Below are 24,471 nucleotides of genomic sequence, written 5' to 3' on the forward strand. Positions count from 1 at the left end.
CCTGTAGCATAGCATATGTGCACAGAGGAGAGGAAAATAGAGATTTCTTTTAAGATATATGCATTGGCTTTTAAGGACTTATTCCCGATAGAGATAAATGGTTTGTGTTCCTTTTTTTGTTTCTAGGAGGTTTTTCTCAAATGTATGCTTGTGTTTGTGACTGGCTTGGTTTTCCATATAGGGAAGAAGTTCAGTGGGTAAGTACAGAAATCTCTTTGGTGGACCTTATTTTCAGATAACTGGGCAAGGACTTGGGGCAAAACAAATCAAAAAAAGTAACCAAAGCTAAATGCTTCCTTTCTGCCATGCTATCAATTGGTAAAACCAAATGAACTAGTTTTCCGGTAAAATATATTTCATTGTGCTTTTTTAAACCAGGATGTTGATACAATTTATCTGACTCAAGATACCAGGGAATTGAATTTACAAGACTTTAGCCATCTTGACCACAGGTAAACACTAAGATATTCTATAAATTGCTCTAGGTCTGAAGTATGTTATAGAAGTGTAACTAAATGACCAGTAATTATAATGTCCCCAGTAATATTAACTGCTACTTACACTCCAGTTGGTATGCTGTGCATCTCTAAAATATTCCTTTTTCCACTCATTTGAAATGTTGAAGGCATGACATTGGGGGCTTGCTAGGATGCCAGCATAACTGTATGATCTGCAGTATTGCTCTGATGTAACTACTGGTTTAAACGCCCCCCCCCCCCCGCCATCCTAAACCTTTGCTTGCACTTATAGTGTGAGATCCCTACTCACACATTGAAGAGGGGCAGAAGTTCCTTCTAGTAACAACCTTCCATACTTCATGGCATGCCACTTGGGGAAAGGGCTCCTTATCTTTTGATGGGGTTTATAGGAGGCTGCTCTTTGAAGGGCGGCTTATAAAACCTCCATATTTGTGTAGAACAGCCACTCATGCCAATTTGAGTCTTGGCCATACTTATGAACTGTAAGTTAGGGTTTTCCCTTAAGTTATCATCTGTAATTCTAAAGTTATTTTTTCTCTTGGCAGAAAATAGGAAATGGGTTATAAAAATTAAATATTGAAGTGTGTGTGCTGGGAGGTAATTAGAAATCACTGCGAATCTCATTTCAGACCCTGGCAGACAGTAGCTTCTTGTTCAAAGCCAAGGAACCATGGGAATGTTAAACCATATCAGTTCCAACAGCTTATTGTCACAGTGGAGCAAAACACTAGCTCTTTCTTAATCCAGGGAGGTTTTCAAACGTAGATTTCCTTTTGAATACCCAACTGGCTTACAAGATAATTTCATATGGTTTCAATATTCTTCTTCAGAGAGCAGACTAGCCTTTGTTCTCAGGTCTGTTTGTGTAGTTATATTGGCTGCAGTGAGGATATTGTCATCAGGTTATAGTGGTGATAATGTTTACCTTCTCTTTGATCTATGTAAGTGCCTGGGAAGCAGTATTGTGTAGGGCATTCACTCTGGAGAACTGTGACATGGAAATATCGGTGATGATAGCTGACCTGCTTGGAGCAACCAGATCTGTGTTTTAAACCAAACATCTCCAACTTCTTCTCTGTAGGAGTAACCAAGCTCTTGAAAACACATATCTGGTTCCTGCAAGCAGGCCTGTAGTCATCACCCAGCACCAGCTACAGTGACTCAGAGCCCTGGCAAGTTCTACCATTGCTATACATACATAGGACAGTTGCTATACATGCATAGGACAGTTGGGTCTGGAAAGCTGCCATTTTAAATTTCCCACAATGCTCTAGAGTGCCCAACATAGCATCACTACAGGGCATTGTGGGGGGAAATGCTCATTCCATCTCATGTCTGTATCACATTGCAAGCTTTTTTTTTTCTTTTCACATGAAAATCCATGCATCTTTTCCCCACATCAACTGTACACATCTTTGAAATGTATGCATTCTTCTCTCGTTGAGTAAAGTGTGCTTTTGTGCAATTTTGAAAAGAATGCATTTTATGCTCATTTTCCAACCTTACATACACCGTCGAATGCATTTTTTAAAATCTGCAAATCACATTGCAAGCTCGGAAATGTACGGACTTTGACCACAGACTGCGTTCCAGTCTGCGTTTGGTCTGGAAGCTGTGAACTGGGTAAATCCTGATCAAATACGATCATACATTCCTATCCACAACTGATCACTAAAATCCTTTAAAAGGAAGAACAGTTCAGAAAAGAATCTCAGTTACTTGTGGCGGCATGGAAAAATGCCTCCAAAGTTTATGTATATAAAGAATCCTGAGCCTAAGGATTTATTTTGAGTACAAGAAGAACTGAACTGAGATCAGTCCTTACATAGAAAAGTCCAATCCTGGTTACCCTGAGGTTTCTTCATGTCAGCAGTATAATTTAGGACTGGAGGGGAGTCATTTTATTGCTATTATTAACAAGTCACAAATCCTTGCTGATCTACTGCAAATTATCCAGAGATCTTCCAGTAAATCTAGACCTACCTTTTGCCCACGTCTAAGTTACAATATGTCAGAACCTTGCTTCTGGGCACCAAAATGCCTTTTCAGATATAAGGGATTTTCACTACTTTTGATATGATGGATGCCCTTCGATAACCTTCTGGGGAAGTGTTTTCAAACTGCAGAGCAGCCACCAAGAAACCAAAGTCTACAAATATGATGCACCCATGTTATTAAAAGGCTGCTTTTCGACAGTTTTAGAGCATATGACAAGGTATTTGCAGTGCCTTATAAGTTCAGTGCTGAACCTTGAATTGAAACACTAGATTTGATACACTTCTGTAACATGTTTACATCTTGTTTACATTAGGAGCCTTCTATATTTAGTTGCAACTACACACAACGCATGGCACAAAAACCAAGGCTCAATACAAATGCAATATTGATTATAGTTTCTGTGTGTGCTACTTTCAAATAAACGTATTAATCCATTTGACAGCTTACATGTCTACAGAGGAATAAATGCATAGGTCAGGATGCAAAGAACCATTAACTGATTCTGCAGTTGCAAGGGGTTCTTGAGCTTGTATTTCTCAAACCCCCAGTACCACTGTCTTTGGAATTGAGAGGGCTATCTTTAAAATTGAGAGGACTATCAAAAAATTGTTATATAGTTCAGGATTTCTTTTTTAAAAGGAAAATCTCCTTAAGTGTGCCTAGGGGGTGCCTTTGGTACAGCTGAAATAGTTATCTGGGTCCTAGTTATAATAGCTGGTTCATAGTTTATTCACTATTTAGATTTAGCAGAGACACCACACTGACAACAAAGGTCCGCATAGTTAAAGCAATGGTATTCCCCGTAGTAACCTATGGCTGCGAGAGCTGGACCATAAGGAAAGCTGAGCGAAGGAAGATAGATGCTTTTGAACTGTGGTGTTGGAGGAAATTCTGAGAGTGCCTTGGACTGCAAGAAGATCAAACCAGTCCATACTCCAGGAAATAAAGCCAGACTGCTCACTTGAGGGAATGGTATTAAAGGCAAAACTGAAGTACTTTGGCCACATAATGAGAAGACAGGATACCCTGGAGAAGAGGCTGATGCTAGGGAAAGTGGAAGGCAAAAGGAAGAGGGGCTGACCAAGGGCAAGATGGATGGATGATATTCTGGAGGTGACTGACTTGACCTTGGGGGAGCTAGGGGTGGCAACGGCCGACAGAAAGCTCTGGCGTGGGCTGGTCCATGAAGTCACGAAGAGTCGGAAACGACTGAACGAATAAACAACAACAAAGTCTACCCTTTACCTTCTCTTGCCAGGCAGTAAAACAACTTAAAACCACTATTGTGGGTTTGGATACTCATGGTCACTTTCCTTTTCCTCACAACATGCAAACCATAGTTTGATCAACTTGAACATCACTGGAAAATGGTAGTTTGCTCAAACCAGAGACAAAAAGATCTGAACACACGAGGGAAGTACTGAGGGGAAGGATAGATCACGTGAACCCAAATCTTGTTTCCTCTGTCTTAAGTATAGATTTCCCACATTTGTATATATTTGATTTTTTGTTTAAGTTGATATAAAATAAACTTTGTTTTCTAGTTGAAATTTGAGCATAAAATATCTGAAAGAAACTAGACAAGCACTCTAAAGAATAACAATTTGTAGTAAAATGGCTTGAGCTTCAGAGTGATTGCTTTGCTTTAAAATCCATTGTATGCTTCAAGAATGTTAAATATATTTGTATGAGCTATATTTGAGCTATGTAGCATACTAAATGCTCTGGTAACACTTAATGAGATTTCACTATGGTTGGCATGCAAGCATTTAGCAATGTGCCTCTAATTTAATGGATAAACTGACAGAGGGACAGCATATCAAATTAAAGCGGCTAGGATTAAAAGAAAGAAAACCATGCTATAATTTTACTTGTAAAATATCCTTTACAATTAGAGGAGAGCATGGGTGGATAGTTGTATTATTGTTTTGTAGGTGTCCAGTATACTTAAGAGTATAATGTAACCCTCGAAGAGAGATGAGAGATGTTGGCTGATTCATTCAGGCTGCCTAAAGTCTTTTAGCACTCAACTATAATTACTATGATGATTAAAAGTGACACAAGCTGATTTTTAAAAACTAAACTGTAATTCAGTAGCTGAAATCCCTCCCTAACTAGGTGCTTATTTGTTAATTAATGTATGCCTGCTCGGAAAAATCAGACTAAACAAAATTTTTTGCATTTTACCTTACCACTTCCATTTTATTAGAGATCTATACATTTACAAAACTCTCTAAAATTTGTAAAATATTTATTATTATTATTATTATTATTATTATTATTATTATTATTATTATTATTATTTATTTATATAGCACCATCAATGTACATGGTGCTGTACAGAGTAAAACAGTAAATAGCAAGACCCTGCCGCATAGGCTTACTTTGACTCAAAATAATAATGTATTTAACAAAAACATTGGTTAAGATCCAAATTTAGTCATTCTTTAAGTACCCATATTGAAATCAGTGGGACTTCTTAGTCATGCCTTACTTGTCCTATTGATTTCAATGGGTTCACTCTAAGTATGACTAAATCTTGATCCAACCCATATAATATATATGTACAAATTTCCAAACAGAGAAAATATTAAATCCTATGAGAAAACATTTACAATAGATACTTCGTTACTGGCCAAAGGGTTAGGACCTTTTTATTATCTAGCAGAGTTAATCCTTCCTTCCCACATTTGTATGAAGCTTGTCTACTAGACCATTTCAGCTTGTGAAGATTAGAAAATATTTTCCAACATTTTCCTCTACTTCAAGTTACTTATACCTTGCTTTTTTTTTCAATATATGGTACTTTTCCCCCCTAGGGACTTAATACCTATAGTTGCGGCCCTGGAATACAATCAATGGTTTACAAAGCTTTCCTCCAAGGACCTAAAGTTAGTAAGTATTAGGGTAAAGGGTGACTATCAATTATATGACTTTTTGGAACCTAATTTTATTGAATTTATGATGTTAGGTAATAATAATTGGAATGAAAATATTGTTGCTGCAATTCTGAATGCAGTTCACTCGTGAAAATTGATAAATCATCTCATTTTTAGCTGTGTCGTTTCAGATAATGAAGCAGGGCAACCCCCCCCCCCCTTTTTTTTTAAGCAGCCTGGACATTAAGCAATTCATTTGAGAGAAAGTTACCTTCTGTGATTTTAAACTGTTAGAGTTATTGTACTCAAAAAGAGCAGCTATTCTGGAATAATTTTTGAAAGCTATTGTTTAAGCGTACCAATGTCATTTTGAGATGAATTGGCTTTGTTTGGATAGAGCTAACAATTAAGGTTTTTTTTCTTCTTACATCGAGTGAACAGATCCAGAAAAGTCATTTGTAATTTGATTCTGACTATGACATAACCTTGCAACTAGATTCTTCAGGCTATTCCCCAGGCACATGACTTCATACAATTCGGCAAAAGGGGTCCCAGCCGTAGTGTCATCTTGACTACTTGGCATTCTAAAAAACTATGTGAGTTCTTCAGAAGCCCATTTAATAGTGCAGATCCCTTCCTGTCTATAATTCATTTGTATTTCTTACCCCTTGCACTGATTTTGCTTTGTGTCATTTTATTTTGTGCTATTTTAGTATTGTTGTTTAAATTGTGGTTTTCGATCTTACGTTTTTAACATTTATTTGTACATTGCCCTGACAGCTTCATTTATTGGGCAGTTTAAAAGTCAAATATTAACATTATTTTTGTATAATAGTGTTTTTTCATGGCAAGTGAGGTAACACAGAAGGACTGGACCTCATTTGAAAAGCATAGGGTGATGCAAAGTACTGTGTTAAGCTGGACTACTGAAGAATGAAATGCATATTAAATGCAAGATCAAGATGAGCAGATTTTTTAAAAATTAGCAAATAAATACAGTAAAAGTAACTGTATTCTGTGTCCACATTTTGTCTAGTTAAGGATACAAAAATTGACCTTACGTTTGACTAACTGTGAAAACATCCACACCTGAATTTGTCCAGGGATAGTGGCTCACTGAATTCAACCACATTTCCCCCACAAATTTCTTTTAAATTTTGCCACATCACGATTCTAAACTACTCCCAACTCTTTATTACAGCATCAAGTGAAAGGCTCCTTCTTTGCATCATGTGGGCTGCATGATCACTAAAAAAAATAGCTTTCAGTCTGGTGGAAGATCCAAACTAGGGTTGTGAAGTTTTGTGAATGATTCATTGCATGGAGATGCATGCCCAGTCTCCCATCTAAAATGTTCACCAATCCATGCCTTTCTATGGGATACTGTCTCTAATGTGGAGAGTCTTTGTTTGGAGACCAACCACATGAAAGCAGTTTCTGACACCCACGTCATGTATGGGGACAGGCCGTTATTTGCGACATTCTTAGATCGATGATTATGTTTTCATTGATACTTAATACTATACCACTATTGTCATGACAGTCAACTGATGTTTGTGAGCAGATCCTGAGAGTGGTGAGCAGATCCAATAGATTGGAAGAGCTAGTACTGGAGAACGCTGGTCTTAGAACGTAAGTCTTTTTTTTTTTTTTAGTAAATCATAGAATTCAGCTTAATGCTCTCTCTGAGTTTAAGACAGCTGTAAAGACTAGTCTCTTCCAGGAGGCCTACCTAGATGAATTTTAAACATAAGAATTTTAAGATGTTGTGATTGTTATTTTAATATTGTATTGGTTTTATAAGTTCTTTTAACTAATTTCATGTATTATATTTTATTTAGTGTTGTTCCCCGCCTCGATCCAGAGGAAGAGGCGGGTAATAAATAAAATTATTATTATTATTATTATTATTATTATTATTATTATTATTATTATTGTAAAGTCCAAGAGTATCAGAGGAAGCTGTGAGTCTGAGGTTGCAATAACATATATGCTTACCAGGAGTAAGCCTCATTAAACTCAGTGAGGTTTACTTCTGAGTAGAAGTAAAATGTACAAAATGTAAAATGTGCCTTCATCTATATAAGTTCTTTGCAGTGCAGTTAAAAACATACAATGCTTGCGCTCATATAAGTGCATGGCGGATCTGTAAATAAGAGTAGTAAATAATTAAAGAGAAATCTTAAGAGGGGTAAACATCAATCACGCCAAGAAGATTGTTTTATTGTGGGGATAGGTCTGCCTTGGAGCAACCTTGTAAATGTATTTCAATGTGTTTTCTTGATACATTGTGTATACTCTACCTCACAAAGAGACATATACACAAGGAAAATGCCAAATGCTTTTTAGTCTCTCATTACTGTGTACCACCCCAACAGTGTCTGTTACTAAAAATAGACATGGTATCTTCCTTGCACACTTTCCTCCCTCCATGACTAGTGCAGCATGACACAGAAAACGAGCTGAATGCATAACACACTCCTTGATCTAAAAGAGAAATGGTTCAGGATTGCAACACTGTCCACAGCTTCCCTAATTCTATGTACATGCTTCTCAAGTAATCGGTTCATATCAAGCTCCTGAATATTATGTGATACAAAGATAATATAATCCTCTTTTTATGTGTTTTTTTCTTATCTTAAAGAGATTTTGCACAGAAACTGGCCAATGCCCTATCCCATAATCCCAACTCAGGACTTCATACAATTAACCTTGCTAGCAACCCCCTGGAGGACAGAGGTACTGTAACACTTTTCCCCCCTACTGATACAAGCCTAATAAGAGCATTAGTGTGCTTTCATTCAGATATTGTCTGAATAATACAACGTTCTGCCTAGTGTAATTGCTTTGTAAATATCTTTAGTTCATAGATGACCAAGAACTCTCTTCTTTTGTCCAGCTATTGTCCCGTAGCCTGGAGTGCAAGCCAAGCAATGTTAATAGTTATAGTGGCCATCAATTTAATTAAGATTGGCATGCTTTAGTTTCACTGAAGTTATGAACATTTAAGTTAAAATAGTAGTGGATAGTTTGGAATGGAGGGGGAGGAATTTGGCCACAAATTAGAAAACTTTTGAACTTCCATAACGTTCACCCTAGAGAGAGGTGTTCCTCTTTTCAGTGCTCTATTTCACATGGTTTTGAGTAAATAGATATGTTCGTATCTGATGATATAAAACTTAAATATTACCATATATTTTAATGAATGAGGTGGATCTTTCAGTCATCAGTATCACTAGTGTCTAGAGCAACCAGTCAGTGCAACAATAATGAATGATAAGCTTATCACTTTATAGCACCACACTGAATCATGTTTTAATCCCCAGGATTCAGTCTAACCTTTGAGAAGTGTCAGTTAAATGATTCAGTGGGCCTGAATACTTGTCCATCATCTGATTTCCTGCTTTTTTAAATCTAAATAATTAAAACGTCTTTTAATATATCAAGGGGTAGGAATTCTCATGTATTTCCTTATGTATTAGTATGTGTTCTTCTTAGTAAAAGTCCTATTTCATGTAAGAAATTAAAGTTAAATAGCTATGTCATTCTCTATGGGGATGGGGGAAGAACAGTTGTCTTTACTGTTAAGAATTTGCCATTTAACCCATTTAGCTGGATTGTTTTTGCTGTTGAAAACTTGCCATGGAAACTCATTTACTTGCAAGTTAAATTCCATTGATTTCATTGGAATGTATTAACAGTAAATGCACTTAGGATCATATCCTAAAGGCATCACTGCACTACAAATTCATCAGTCTTAGTTAGAGACGCTTAGCCCACCCAGGACAATGATCCCAGGATTACCTAGGTGAATAAAATGATTATTTTTAAGTCTATGATGTAAATGCGTTATATATAACAGCTAAGATATGAGAATAAGGCATTACTTTTATTACTAATATACCCTTTTTATGTTTCTTAGCCCCACTGCAGCCTTGCAAAATAGGTTACTGCCTTATTTTACAAACCTGACTTGCCAGAAGCCAGATTGTGTCTATATTTGAGCAGTACTTTGAGCCTAGCTTTTAAGGTGTAAGCCTAATGCAGTGTCAGTTGGATCCTGTTTCCTGTCAGTGTAGAAATATAAGACTACTTACGATGTAAACTGTTCCCCACTTTGGGTGTGGGGCTTTCTTTTGTTCTTTTTCAGGTGTGTCCTCATTAAGTATTCAGTTTGCCAAACTACCAAAGGGGCTGAAACAATTAAATTTATCGAAAACCTCATTATCACCTAAAGGTATTTAATTATAAAACAGGAGCTTTCTTTTTGGCCTCTGTTGCCTAAATATTTACTTCCATTCATAACTTTTCTAGCATGATCCAGTAGGCAACATAAGAGTTGGACCATATCTTGCATCACATCACTAATGTTAAAAAATGCTCAGCTGTCCCACTAGATTCCCTAGTCTAGACCTTAATAATAGCCATCAGGTTTAACTGAGCTCCAATTCAGTGGATGCCAAAGGAACTACAATTGCAGGGTAAAATATATTCAGGGTTGTGTTTGCTTTTTTCAAAGACTTTCTGCACTCTGGGTTTAGATTAAAATTGCCCAACTGGGGGAACACAAAGCTTCTGTGCACCACACTCTATGCTATCATTAAGATATTGTATTAGGTCAGTCCTTCAGTATTCCTAAAAAGATACAATCCAACTGTAATGCCTCTTCTAGCAAAAAAATGATTGTATTGCTGAGAATTTATGTCAGTGTGTGAGAGATCTTTCTCCCCCTACCAACCAGTGATTTCTCGCTCTCTGAAAAGAGCCTTCAGCTATCTTGTCTCTTAAAGCTTTGTGGCTTTTAGCTTAACTTTCTAAAACATTCCTTAGGCTTGCAGACAGCACTTCATTGCTTTAGCCACAGTTGGAAACCTTCATCAGGAGCCTAAAGGCAAAATTGTATTAAAAATTAAAGATTACAGAAATTGTTTGTCACCTGAAAACTCATCCCAGCAGAATATATAAGTGGAAATCCCCCTGCTTGTCATACACACACACACACACACACACACACACACACACACACCTTTTCAAGGGAGATAGTGACAAAAACTACTGGACAATGACCTTCTGTTTTAAGCAAACTTGGTATTCATGTTTTTCAAAAGTGTATCTAATTTTTAACTTCTAATCAAGATTTCCATTGGATTTTACATAACAACTTCCCCACCAATCTTTTTCAAATTTCATTAGATGTCTTGAATCTTCTGTCACAATGTATTAAACTTCTTTTATACTAAACTTACAGCTTTGCTAATAGTACAATAGATACAACAGGCGAATCCCTATTAAAACTTTAGAGGCATAAAATCCTTTTTCAGATAATTCTCTCAGTTATCAAATGTGTGTTCAGCCATCTTGAGTGCAACTTCTTTATTTTTCTCGTCCTTGTTTTTGTAGGCAAATATCTTATTACGAGCTCCATCACACCTTCACATTTGTCCTGGTTTGCCCTTGAATTATCTACCTTCAGTTCCATAGCTTATGAAAGCCTGAGCACTTACACCTTTTTACTTTTACATTTCATTCATCTTTATAACTCTCCTCTCCTGCGCACCAGTGTATCGCTGTTGTTCTGTTGAGAGGCACTCTCAGATCTCCTTTTTACCTCCCCCTACAGTTCATTGTTCGTGGTAGTTGGACACCTCGCCCTCCCTAGTAATCGACATGGGGCACTGCTGGTCTTGCACTGCTTTTTCCTTAAGTAGCTTCTCTTGTTACTGAACTCACTTCAGGAAAACTCTGTCTCTCTCCTACGTACTTTCGTAGCTATTTCCTATTGCCTAAGCTACACCGGTTTCCCTCACCCTGCCTGGAGGCTTTGGAGAGTGAACTGGAGAGGGTTGCAGGGTTGTGTAAATATAATTGATTTCAACTGCATTTACATCCAATTCATACTAAAATCCCATGCATGCTTACCTTTGAGTAAATTCCATTGAACAGAGACAGATTTACTAAAACAGAGTTTACTCAAAGGTAAGCATGCATGGGATTTTGGTATGAATTGGATGTAAATGCAGTTGAAATCAGTGGGATTTACGCTTGAGTAAGGGAACCAGCAGATCGCTATTTTATAAACTTGGAAATGCACAGCTTAGCATGATCAAAGGATCGATCCTTTGCACTTGCGGACTGCCAGGAAAAGGGTTTAAGGGGGAAAATTAAAAAAATCAAGGGATGGACCAATCTCAATCTCATTCAAATTTGGCATGCTGAAAACTCTACTTAAGAGCTATTACTGTGCAAATTTTGATCTCTTTACCTTTCAAAATCAGGAAGCTGTGGGCAAGGAGGGTGCATTTTCCAGATTTCTTTTAAGGTGAAAATGTACCCCTGGTCACGCCTACTCAGGAGTAAGAACATAGAGTTAAATGGGAACTCTCTCCCTCCCCCTTCACGGTTGAGTGGAGAATTGCACCGCCCTCCTCTTTTGTTAGCGAGACCACCCTTAGACACACATGCCCCCAACAAAGAACAGGATGATTGATAGAATGCAACCACAGAAATACACATGAGGGAAGAGAGCATTTATTTCGCAGGGAGGGAAAGTAATCCAGACTTTCTGCTCTCCAAAAAGAAATGAAACATGGAGGATAAGAGCCGAAATGAGTGCAGGATATGGATGACGTCATGTGGGTATCGGGCTGCAAAACTGCATACCAGGCATGAGGAGTGTGCGATAAATAGCTGGTGTGATAGAGACCTGCATGGTTGGGATAAGCTTTGTTGCTCGAGTATTGATTACTCTTTTCTAAATGTCATCTCATTTTACTTTTGGGGGTAACCATAAATGATAGAAGTAGTTGTAAAAGCAAACTATGACTCTGATGATGATGATGATGATGATGATGATGATGATGATTTCTCTTAATAAATGGCCTTTCTGCTGATGCAACAGTTTTTTAGGTTCTATTTCCTTTTCACTCCGTTTTTCCATTTATTCCTTTTCTCATCCTGCTATCTCTAACTTGAAGCAGGTTTACATCTTTATCAGTTGATCAAAACACAATTCTTCTGCAGTATCTTCCCTGGATCACTAAAGCCTCAGCTGTTCTGTACAGCCAGTTAACTATCTGCCAACCGCCTTCCAAGCTCTCTCTTTATTGATGTTTTTCTTCCCACCACATTTGTCTGGAATGTGTCATTTACCCTATAAGCCTGTTGCATAGAGACTGGGGCATTTTGCTAGCCTGCATAGCACCTACAACCCTCTTCTTTTGTTTCAAGAACTGGAATGTTTGTTCCTCTTTAAACAGGACTGTACTAGTTCACAGTGTTCAAATATTCTTGTAATAAACTTTCTGGCTACTTTTTTTTTCTTACAAATGAAATGTTTGTCTAACATCGGGCTAAAAGCTTTCCCAGTTGTCCCTGAGAAATGGAGGGATCATCTCTCCCACATTATCATGTGGACGCACAGGGATGATCCAGGGGCGATCCCTGGGATAAGGCATGGTCTAGACATGCCTATGATGCTGTTACCTTAAATATTCATTGTGTTTATATTTTTTTGATAAGGTGCAGAACAGGACATTGTGAAATTTTTCATAGAAACTGTATACTAGTAGAGTGTTTGCTAATACTTCATTGACCACAACAAAAGTAAATGTTGACCATTTTGTTGCAGGGCTGAACAGCCTTTCACAGTCACTGAGTGCCAACCAGCTCTTAGCTACCACGCTCACCCACCTTGATCTCTCAGGGAACGTTCTTCGGGGTGATGATCTTTCAGTAGGTGTTAATTTTTACAGTTCCTAATCTCAGCTGTTATGTCAAAGTGATGAATGAAATAAAGACAAAATAGAAAGTTAGGCCACATGCTCAGCAAAAGGCATTTCCAGGGCATACAAACTGATGATTCCTGTACAGAATGTGAAATGCTTCCCTTCCCTATGTTTACCAGTTCAAGCCACGGATTATAAGGCGGGGTAACTTTTTTCACTGTTCTTTGAATAACAAGGACTCCAAAAATTCCAGCAGAGATTTTGATATTAATTGGACAAACAGATGGCAAAAGAGAATGAGGTGTTTAGTAGCACCTTTCCTCTTTAATATCTGCTTTGTACTATGAAATAAGAGGCCCGTTCTCCCTGTTTATCATCTAATACATCATAACTTGCCATGTTCTGTATATGGATACTAACTATTAATACTGAAAAGTTACTGTCATGGCTGTATACAAGTTTGGAAAGCTATGCATTCAAAATATGCTAGATGTGAGAATCTTCCATAACTACTTTGAAATATTCACTTGATTCAATACTAGCAAAATATCCATCATGTAAGATGAAGGAGTGGAGGTAGATGCATTTCTACCACATGCAAAATCACTGTCATCTGACCTGAGACAACCCTGTGTCAGGAATGCAGGTGTGAGGCAGGTTTTACCATCCTCTGTCCACTGTTACAGCCTGTTTACTCCACTGCATGAAACTCCGTGACTCCCCCTAATTTCTGTGCGGAAAAGTAAATGAACTGTGTTTGGGGGCCAGTTTTGCTTGCTCTCATCTGGGACACAGTTTGTAGTTGGTTTCTTCACCACCACTACCACCACCACAATATACAGTGACAACCAATGTCAGTCCACCAACAGAGTGGCATCTTCCAGCGAAGCAGATTCCCCCTCACCACTGCAGTTATCCATGCTCATCCCCAAAAGTGCTCCAGAGTCTTGGGGGGTTCTTCCAGCATGGGTGGCAGCAGAGGGAACAAAGGGTGGGAAATGCTGTTGAATAAGAAGAAATCCATCTACACAACATTAGATGTATTTATTGCTGTAAGTCACCTTATTTATTTATTTATTTATTTATTACATTTTTATACCGCCCAATAGCCGAAGCTCTCTGGGCGGTTCACAAAAATTAAAACCATCATAAAACAACCAACAGGTTAAAAACACAAATACAAAATACAGTATAAAAAGCTATTGCCTTGAAAGGTGGCCAAGAAATATTTTAAATAAAATGAACGAGTGGATGTTGTGTAGGAATAAAAGTGGGTCAGGAACACCCAGTAAGTGAGATGGATTCATTCCTCTCCCCCCACCCCCCAATCCATAGGGATAACACATGTAGAGCCTTATTCGATCTTGGGCTCCTAGTGATTCTAGAATTGAACTTAGGGGATAACTAGGTCCAGGTTCAACCATATGGACATTATCAGACAGTCAAAGTGTAGCGTAGTGTTAAGAAACAATTTTTTACATTGCCTTAAATAGATTTGCAGTCATTCAGCAAAAGATAAAAGAGGCTTGTCACTTCATTTGGCTTTCTGCTATTTTATTCTGTGACTTCGTAAAGCTTAAAAATAACATGGTTAATGTCAGCCCCTTTTAATAATGTACATAGGTCTCAAATTTTCAGGTTTGTGAAATTGCTTCTGAAATCCCTGAGGAATTATAATTCTGGGTAGAGAATGTGTTAATATAAATGCTGGTCAGAATGAATTACTGCATTCAAATATGAATTAATAGCTATCCTTTTGTAAGGGTTTAAGTTAAATAGACTGGGGATTTCATGCTATTGATTGAAAGGTGGATGGGAGATTAATCTATTTTTTTAGTTAAATAGTCATCATTGCTAGCCAATAAGCAGTACATACAAAATTGCTATTTGATCTTATGAATGCTTACATTAGCACTTCCAAGGTATTTTGTATTTAAGATCCTGCATGTCATAATAACAGAGTGAATGAAGATTATTTATCAGAACAGCAGTTGCTTTGAAGTTCAAAAAGTAGAGTTGGATGCCGCAAGAAAACTAAAACTTTTTAAATTTGTCTTTCTTTTATAGTTCCTGTATAACTTTTTGGCTCAGCCAAATGCCATTGTTCATCTGGATTTATCCAATACTGAGTGTGCATTAGACATGGTAATTTTATTTATCTACTAAAGAGAACTCCAGCTTTTTTATTCCAAATTGGTATATGTGCAAAATTACTATCTTCTTCTTTATGATTTAGATGTGTGGAGCACTTCTTCATGGTTGCCTTCAGCATCTTGCCATTCTAAACCTATCCAGGACAGTTTTCTCTCACAGGTCAGCATTCAAAATACTACTTTCATTGTGAATTAGGTGCTGTATCATTCATATTTGTTCTCCCCCACCTGTCCCCACCACACACACACACACACACACTCACATGCACAAGATCTCAAAGAACTTTCTTTACATAGTAATCTTTCTGTAATGTACTGCCGCACTTTTCTTTTAGACTAATGTACATTATATGGTTCTACATAGTGGGGAACGTATTGGTTATCATACAAGAGATGCTGAGCTATTTCTATTCATTTCAGTGGGAATTGCATGGAAAGCCCATGCAAACCCCTTGAATAAATATTCTTGAAATTAATTGAGGCTGCTGTTAACTTGCCCTGAGCTGAGATGACAGTAGCCCCATTCAGACTAAATCATGCTGCTTGACCACAAAATGGTTAACGGAATGCATTAATGCATTCCATTAATCATTTTGTGGTTAAGCAGCATAGTTTAGCGTGTTGTCTGAACGGGGCCTAAATGTATCTTGTGTTCTTTTTCATGAACATTGAAATGCAGCTCATGTTTTCAGTGGTTTTTCAGCGCCTGCTTCTCTTCTCAGGGCCATTTTCTTTCTTCTTTGTCCTTACAACCCCTGACTACATTTGCCCATACTTCCATTTAGTTTCTTTGGCTGTGGCCCTCCCGTAACAATTTCATTACAATGTTATATCTCACACAATGATGTCATAGGTACCCATAAACCAGGCGTGCACAACCATTATTGCCTGAGGGCCATTTTCAGTGAAGCTCTTGTGGACCACATTCCAGTGATGTGCAGGGACAAAGGCAAAAGAGTTGTGCAAAAGGGGTGGGTGGGCCAACACTCCAAAAATACCAGCGTATTGTAGTTTAAAGTTTATACTGCCCTTTTAGACTGTGGAGAAGAAAAAAAACATGCAGAAAATCCAGGAAATGATCGGTGGTTGGGAAAAAGGTGACGGGAACAGGTAAAGGGGACATTCATAACTGAATGAACTAGAATCCCAGGCCTCTGGCCCTGAAGTTCTGCATCCCGGCCATAAACAAAAGTCTACAGGTTGTATGTACATCCAATCAGATTAAATAGCAGCGTGGGCAAATGAAACTGAGGACTCAGAGGGTGAAGAAGAAAGAAAACAGTGCCAACAAGAAACAGCACTGGAGGGATAAAAGGGTCACTGAACATCACTGAGGCCCCGTTCAGACAACACGCTAAATCATGCTGCTTAACCACAAAATGGTTAACGGAATGCATCTTAATGTATTCCATTAACCATTTTGTGGTTAAGCAGCATGGTTTAGCATGTTGTCTGAATGGGGCCCATAACAACATATGGGTTTATATACGTGTGTGTGTGTATTGATTTGGCTATGTTAAATATGCAACTTTCAAAGCAAATTTGTTGAAAGCAAAAGAATTGTTGAGAGCAATAATTTACTCTTTAACGGAAATCGAAAGGTGCCCATGAGAAGGATTTGCAGAAACACTCTGATTCTGAGAGATCTTAAATAAACAATTTAGGTCATATTCCTATGAATGTTTAGATAGTCAACAGTCATATAACTCCAAATATTTCCCAGGCAGCATGAGGGGTGTATGTTACATGCAGCAATTTTTCATGTATAGGAAATACCAATTATGACGTAGCTCTTTTGTATGTGTTTATCTGTTGTGCCTTACCTCTGTGACTCTAACAATTCTTGAAAAAGGAACATTTAGTATCAAATAGTACGGCTATGTGAAGAAGTAACACATGCAAATATGATTAAGGCAGCACAGCTGGATGTCAGCTTTTCATTTTCATTTTAAAATGTTTGAAAACTACTTCCTTTATTCATGCTTGTTTTGATCCTTACTTCTCTTACCTGTGCCATTAAACATGGGATGGGCAACTTTTGGCCCTCCAGATATTTTGGCCCATAACTTCAATGACCCTTCACAATTGACTATGCTGGCTAGGGCTGATGGGTTTTGTAGTCCAAAATATCTGCCCACCGCTGCATTAAACCTTATACACTATTGGGTTTGATATTCTAGTTTGTTTTCAGCTGGTGATGCTAATTCATCCAGGTGTTTGAGATTGCTGATGAACGAATATTATAGTATTCTGATAAGCTTTAATAAGTGTATCTGAACTGAAGTACTGTTACTGTGTTACGTGGACAATAATAAACATAAATCACTAGATCTATTGATGTTCTTTGGGGGATTGGAGATGTTCACTTGTTCTGTTTGTCTGCTTTATAGAAAGGGCAAGGATGTTCCCCCATCATTCAAACAGTTTTTCAGCAGTTCATTTGCTTTGATGCAGATCAACCTTTCAGGGACTAAACTCCCTCCTGAGCCTCTAAAGTAAGTGCACTATACATTTTGTCACATGATTGTTCTAATTTCATGGTGTCATTGTGTTGTATAAACCTGTAGGTGGGTAGGAAAATAGAACATAGGATCCGTTTACCTTTAGCCCTATACATTGTGAGACCGAGAGTGGTCATTTGGCCCTTGCATGCAGAAGTAAGTGGCCAAACTGGGAGATCCAGCATTTGTTTGAACATGGATTGTCTTGACCCTGGATTTTCAGTCTTGATCTCACCATACATAGAGGAGAGTGGGATTAACGTCTCAGCAGTCTGTATCTAAATTTGAATCTGATAGATTCATACATAGGGCTAATGTATTACAACTGTCTTAAAGATTCTAATAAAGACTGATAGAACATATCAGATATTTAATTCTGCATTGTTGACCTTTTCACAAACTTAAACTTATGTTCATGTTCAAAACTGAACACTTGTGCAAAAGCTGCTTTTTCATGCTTTAGCCTATGGGGGAAATTACACATTTTGAGTGCACAGTTTTAAACATGCACATCTTTCCTGATTGAAAATATGCATTTTCCTGTTACAAAAAAAGAAGAAGTAGATACTTGTGTTCAGGAACCTGAGTGAGGTGAATCAAGCTTCTAAGAGGAATTCAGCAAACCTCGACGAGTTCAAACATCACATGTTCGCCCATCCCTAACATAAACAAACATTCTAAAAAAAAATTGTGCCGTGAATTTGGTTAGATAAAAGGCTATGTGTTTGCTTTGTAGGGTTGTGTTCTTCCTTTATGATTTGTATTTTATGATCTGCGCAATCAAGCAGATCTTTCAATTTTTGTTGAAACTTGCTTGCTTGATATTTTAATACTTGTGTAAAGAATGTTTCACTTTAATTGTGTTTAAATGAGAGATGTTAATATGTTGGCTCAGTTAAGATATGCATGTTCTCTCTTTTCACTTCCTGGTTTTTGCTGTCCATAATTTGCCATGATATCTGAATTACAAAACTGTGCTTCCATTTTAGGCAACTTTGCTTCCATTTTTTGTACAGAAGGAACAGAGAAAATGTGAGAACCTTTGGGGACTATCCCAATCTACGAACCACAGCTTGGCATTACATGTCATAACTGAGCCAGCATATTCCTTCAGATTTTTAATAATAATAATAATAATTTATAATGTGCTGTATACCAGATGTAAAACATTTTAATATACTGGAAATGATTTCTCTGACTTATTCATGCAGTAACTTTCATTCTGGGATTCCATAATAATTCTTACTTATTTTTCAGAGCACTCTTACTGGGTCTTGCTTGTAACCAAAATTTGAAGGAGGTATTTCTAGATCTGAGTAGCTGTGAGGTAGGAAATACTTACTAATACCATCTGTAAATGTCATAATTATGTTGTTCTTCCCCTTAAACGTATGAGATCCATATAATTGCATGTCCCATCATGTTGAAGAAGTAAGAAATTGATCTACAAACCTGTTGTATACTTGCAGAACCTGAATCACGTTGTGTATGTACAGATGCACGCATCTGCATTGTTGTTTTTCTGAACAGCAGCAACACATAGCAATCTAGTTTGACATGGGAGAGATTCAAGGCATGGCTAGACGAGCGGGGTTGAGAGGGATGATCTTGCAATTTGATGACTGCAAGGTTGTCCCTCTCGTCTATACGCAGCATGCAACACTGTGGCTACCATTTTGGATTTTTTTTAAAGGAGAAGGAGCACATGAGCACTTGAACGACTGGTAAGGTGTTTTTTTAAAAAAAACTTCCCCTCCCCCCACCCCAACCCAGATGGGCACAGAGCCCTAAGGAGCTTCATGCCCTGTGCCAGGTTCCTGACTCCTCGCGTTTACTCGCGAGGAGCCAGGACATACCAGCGATGGCGGGCCACACGTTCTGCGGTCTTGGGATCATCCGAGACTGCAGAAAAATCGGCATTAATATGTAGGGCCATATTCCGGGGAAAGGGAGGGATCTTTCCTCCTTGCTCCCGGGATGCCCTGTGTGTCATGGGATGATCCTGGAGCAATCACTGGGATATCGCCCTATCTAGCCATGCCCTCGGATGAAGTTTTTGATTCTACATAGGGGCCTGCTATTAAAAAGTCTAGAAACTTTCAGTGGGTCTGTACAAGTCCATGGGCAAAACTAAAAAAGCTCTCTTGGAGTTATGTTTCATTTTGGGTTTTGTGTTGATGAGGCTAGACTCTGTTGTTGCCTTTGCTGGCTTGTGTGAGCTTCAATTTTATCAGCAGCACAATTTGAGATGCCGATAACTTCGCTGGTGCCAGTCCCAAGCCATGTAAATAAGCAGACAAAGTAGTGCTCCTGATTTATTGACCATCTCAAAGCCTGAGAGGAATACACTTATTTCAAGCAGAGAGCCAAATGCTTCCAGCTTTTCTTTTCGTTATTGTTAGTTCAGATCACTTTGTCCAAACCGAGCCAGGTCTTCATCCTGCTTAGAAAAACATTTAATTTTCCTCAGCACCTCAATTTTATCAAGCAGCAAATATCTGACCTACTAACACTGAACTAAAGTTTCATTACTTTATTTTGCTGATTTTAATATAGAAAATATTTTAGTTGCTAAGCACTGATGTATTTCCCTTTTTTTCCTCCTTGCTTCCATTAGCTTGGTCACTGTGTAAGTACATCATGCCTTACTTGCAGCTTTTTAACTATTACCTCAAAAGCGTTTGCACTTCCTGCTTAACGGCTACATCAGCCTTCCCCAACCTCATGCCCTCCAGATGTTTTAGACTTCAACTCCCATCAGCCACAGCCAGCATGGTTGATGGTTAGGAATGCTGGAAGTTGTAGTCCAAAACATCTGGGGGCAGGTACCAGGTTGGATAAGTCTGCACAACATGTATTTCTTCTGCTATCCATCTTTTGAATTGGTGGAGATCTGGTTGCTGATACTTGGCCATAGAATAGGTTTGATTATTTTATAGCAGAATTATTCGAAATGTCAAAGAATAATAAGTGCCTGGTTTGATGTTACTTTGGACATGCTTTTAAATGTCCACATGCCAAACAGTCTGTAGATTCCCCAGTGCATATGTATTATCCATGATTTTAAGTGTTTGCTGGAAAAAACATGGATGTAACAATGGTGTATCTGCAGCGGTTTGGGCTGCTGTGTAAATGATGGAACCACCCTGTGAGGGAAAGAACCCTAGACTTGCCTTATGTCCACTCCCCATACCCCACTTCCCAGATAGAGACGTATTCAGCTGACCCTGCTAAATACTGTTTGTTTATATTTGGGATCACCCTGCACACAGTCCATCACCCTGTCTTGAAATAGAATAGATGGCAGGTTTGGGGAGTTTCTGAGTACATATAACATCCTAGGATCAAGCTGGTTCCACTAATGAGAAGGAGGTGGTGGAGCGCATGGCGGAATGAGGGTGACTATGAACCCAAGGCTTGATCCCTCTCATACAATGCTCACAAAGTACTAATTGATCAAGCTCTCGATTGAGCCCCTTCTTTCATTCTTTCAGAGGTGCTTGGTAGTCATACATATTGTATTTCTCATGCTAAACAACCTGTTCATAAAACTGTAGAAAGATGGTCAATTAGTAAAATGCTTATGTGTTTAATGTCTTTAGATAAACAGCATTTTAAATTAGTTTTGAGATGTATATTCAATGTACAGAATTTGTGCTCTGCAGTTAAATTCTTTTTATCCAGTCTCAATCCTTTAAGTTAAACCTAACATAAAATATGAAAATATATGTTAAAAAAAATACAAGAAAATCTTGAATATTGACTGGGGGCATGTCTACACCAGTCTTTATCCCGGGGATCGTCCCGGGATCATCCCTGTGTGTCCACATGACGCACAGGGGATCCCAGGAGCAGGGAGAAATGATCCCTCCATTTCCCTGGGATATCTGCAGGCCCTTTCCCCCTGTTTTTTCCCAGGGTCCCAGGATGATCCTAAGGACCGCGGGTGGTGTGGGCAGCTTCTTCCCTCCTCCCCGCATGTAGCGGGGGTCAGCAGAGGGAAGGAGCTGGGACGGGGGGAGTCCAGGGCCATTGGGAGTGGGTGGGGAGTGGGGTCGAGGCTTTTCTTTGGAAAAAAAAAACTTTTTTTGCTGGAGCGCAAGTGCACTCTAGCTCCTCTTCTTTTTTTAAAAAAAATGCTGGGTGCGACATCCTGCTTCCTTTCTGGATGTCACGTGCCACGTGTGAACCCATATCGCGAGATCCTCCCTGCTCCCTCCGCTGGTATAGACATGCCCTGGAAGTCCTGAGAAAGGTAGATGACATTACTCATATAGACTGTATTCTTCTGACATGGTTTTTTCTGCTATACATTATTTTTCTCAACTGGAGGCAGACTCCATTTGTAGGTACCACAAAGAAAATCCATTACAGTTTTTAACATTAGGTTGTGCTTTGCTTTCAGGTGTCAAGCACTTGTGGGAGTGAGGTTTTAATGCAGGGAAAGTAATCTTAACTTGAGCACAGTTCTTAAGGGATACTGGTGAATGTTTAAAGTTTGATTAAAGGCCAATATGAGATTTGTCACTGTATTTTTAATGGACATGCCAATGAATTTGATGAAAACTTAGTATTGCTCCCCAGTTTTGTTCCCCGGCTTTATGAGATCACTCCCTAGACATAGCAATCTCATAAAGCGATGCTGATCCCGAGAGAGCAGTTTAATTACTGCAAACTGGCACTCCAGTAGTTTTAAGTGGGCCATCTTTTGAAAATTTAGGGTAAAAAAATATTACTGGGAGACAATACTATCAGCATACACTTTGTATATAATTTATAACCACACACACAAAAAATCTATATTTAACCTCTAAGTTGTATTTCAATCTTGAGGTTTTAGAATATATTTATATTTTGATAACTATTAAAGTTTTTGGGGTTTTTTTTAAAAATGAAAGGACTTAATATAATCCCATGAACTACTATGAATACTTATTTTAATTCCCACACAGTTAACTGAAATGACCTCTTTATGTTTTAATATTAGAACATAAGAATGTTAAATAGTACCTTGTTAGACTCCAATATTTTCCTTGGCTTATAAAAAAAAATGCATCTGAAAAGAAGGGGCTGATAAATGTTTGTAATATTTGGACATAATTTGTTAGTATTTAGTGAGCCAAGCATATTGCCATGCTTACTATTGTTAGTTGATGCTAACAAAGCTGAATTAAATTGTACATAATAATTAGGGGACAGTTTACATGCTCATGTGCTTCCCCATTCAGCATATGACTGAATTTTCCTCAGGTCAGATATTCCCTGCTAAAGGGAAGTTAATGACCAAACACCACAGCTTAAACATGCCACAGTGGCTTGTTTAAGCTGCAGAGCGGCCATTCGCCTAATTACCCACCAAGGTGGCTTGTCGTACCGCCTGGGCACAGGTGGTATTTCATTTGATTTATTATGTTTTTATGCCACTCCTTAGCTCTCTTGTTGGAGGGGAAAGCAACCCTCAAATAACCCATGGCCTGGTACAAGTATAGCAAGGGTACACGCATAACATTCTCCCTCATACACCAGCTTTTCTGTGTGCTGCTCTTGACATGGGAGAAAATTCAAGTATATGAACTCTCCACCTGCATTCTGCTGTAGAACAGAGCAAAAGAGCTGGACCACCTTACTTTTCCAAACGTGAATCAGCTTTGGTGCTGCTACTTTTATCCAGTTAAGCCAATATCATCGATGTGATAAAATGCAAATGGCTTTCTGCCTTCTCTTCTCTTCTCTTCTCTTCTCTCTTGGTCCTAACACACACTTTGTGTTACTTTGTTATGTTGGAAGCCAAAAGGACAACACTGTATAAACCAAATCATTTGGTTCACTACAATGCCACCCTTGCACCTAAAAGTTCACCTGAAATTTTTATAGCCTTGGTTGTTTCCTTTTCATTGTTTCACTTGCCTGTGAGTCCAGTCGAAAATTGGTCAAGAGCGATGCAGTCTATAACTTAAGCCTGAAGAGGCTCAAACAGGTTGAAAAACATTTAGGACTGGTCTGTGAGCATCCGGTGCTGTAGCAATTTTGAAGCTACATGGGAGTGTACCTGGACACTGGCTAGCTCAGGAGAAAATTAGGAACCCCATGGAAGCTTCCTAAAGAACTTCATAAAGAAACAGGATATTACTTAGGATGATATTAATTTTATTATTTGTATTACTATTCTTATTCTTTATGGTATATACTTTATAAGAGGCATTATTATTCTCTGCTAGGAATTAAACCACATGGTATTCCAACTTTATTCGTACCTTAGTTCCCATAATTTGCAAAATTGCTGCTTCTAATTCCACATTCTCAGCACCCTCTATTTAAGTGTGTAATGCTTTCTTTTTCCCTCTAGCTAAGATCAGGAGGTGCACAAGTTTTAGAAGGATGCATAGCAGAAATACATAATATCGCCAGCCTTGACATTTCAGATAATGGTAAGATGTACTGATGGTCCAGAAAATAATCTGTGCACAGAGAACTGATCAAGGGATATTAGTCATTTACGGCATGAACCTTTGCATCATTACTTGGGGGGGGGGGGAAATTACATACTGATGGGACTTCCTTTCATGCCGATAGGAATAGGAATAGGGTCGGTAATCCTAAAAACAATTATTTGGCAAAAATCCCATGGAAATCAATCAGCTGCTCTGAACCATAGTCCTGCTAGAGTGGCACTCGCTCCTTTCACCGTTCTTGCCAGGGAACTCTGTAGCCAGTGGGGAAATTAATAACAATAATAA

General features: G+C 38.4%; 1 protein-coding gene across 2 annotated transcripts in view; it reads left to right on the top strand.

Moving 5' to 3' along the window:
* The window catches only part of CARMIL1 (capping protein regulator and myosin 1 linker 1), a 172,535-nt gene that overhangs the window by 88,951 nt on the left and 59,113 nt on the right, over positions 1-24,471 (top strand). For both annotated transcript variants that reach the window (XM_063130459.1, XM_063130460.1), the window contains exons 7-18: positions 127-197; positions 379-452; positions 5,297-5,372; positions 6,900-6,988; positions 8,001-8,095; positions 9,507-9,593; positions 12,984-13,087; positions 15,148-15,225; positions 15,317-15,393; positions 17,624-17,728; positions 18,992-19,061; positions 24,081-24,162. In XM_063130459.1, the coding sequence (XP_062986529.1) occupies positions 127-197; positions 379-452; positions 5,297-5,372; positions 6,900-6,988; positions 8,001-8,095; positions 9,507-9,593; positions 12,984-13,087; positions 15,148-15,225; positions 15,317-15,393; positions 17,624-17,728; positions 18,992-19,061; positions 24,081-24,162 (1,008 nt within the window). The remainder of the gene's footprint in view (positions 1-126; positions 198-378; positions 453-5,296; positions 5,373-6,899; positions 6,989-8,000; positions 8,096-9,506; positions 9,594-12,983; positions 13,088-15,147; positions 15,226-15,316; positions 15,394-17,623; positions 17,729-18,991; positions 19,062-24,080; positions 24,163-24,471) is intronic.

Source organism: Elgaria multicarinata, chromosome 7 (assembly GCF_023053635.1).
Source record: "Elgaria multicarinata webbii isolate HBS135686 ecotype San Diego chromosome 7, rElgMul1.1.pri, whole genome shotgun sequence".
In the NCBI taxonomy this organism is placed as follows: domain Eukaryota; kingdom Metazoa; phylum Chordata; class Lepidosauria; order Squamata; family Anguidae; genus Elgaria; species Elgaria multicarinata.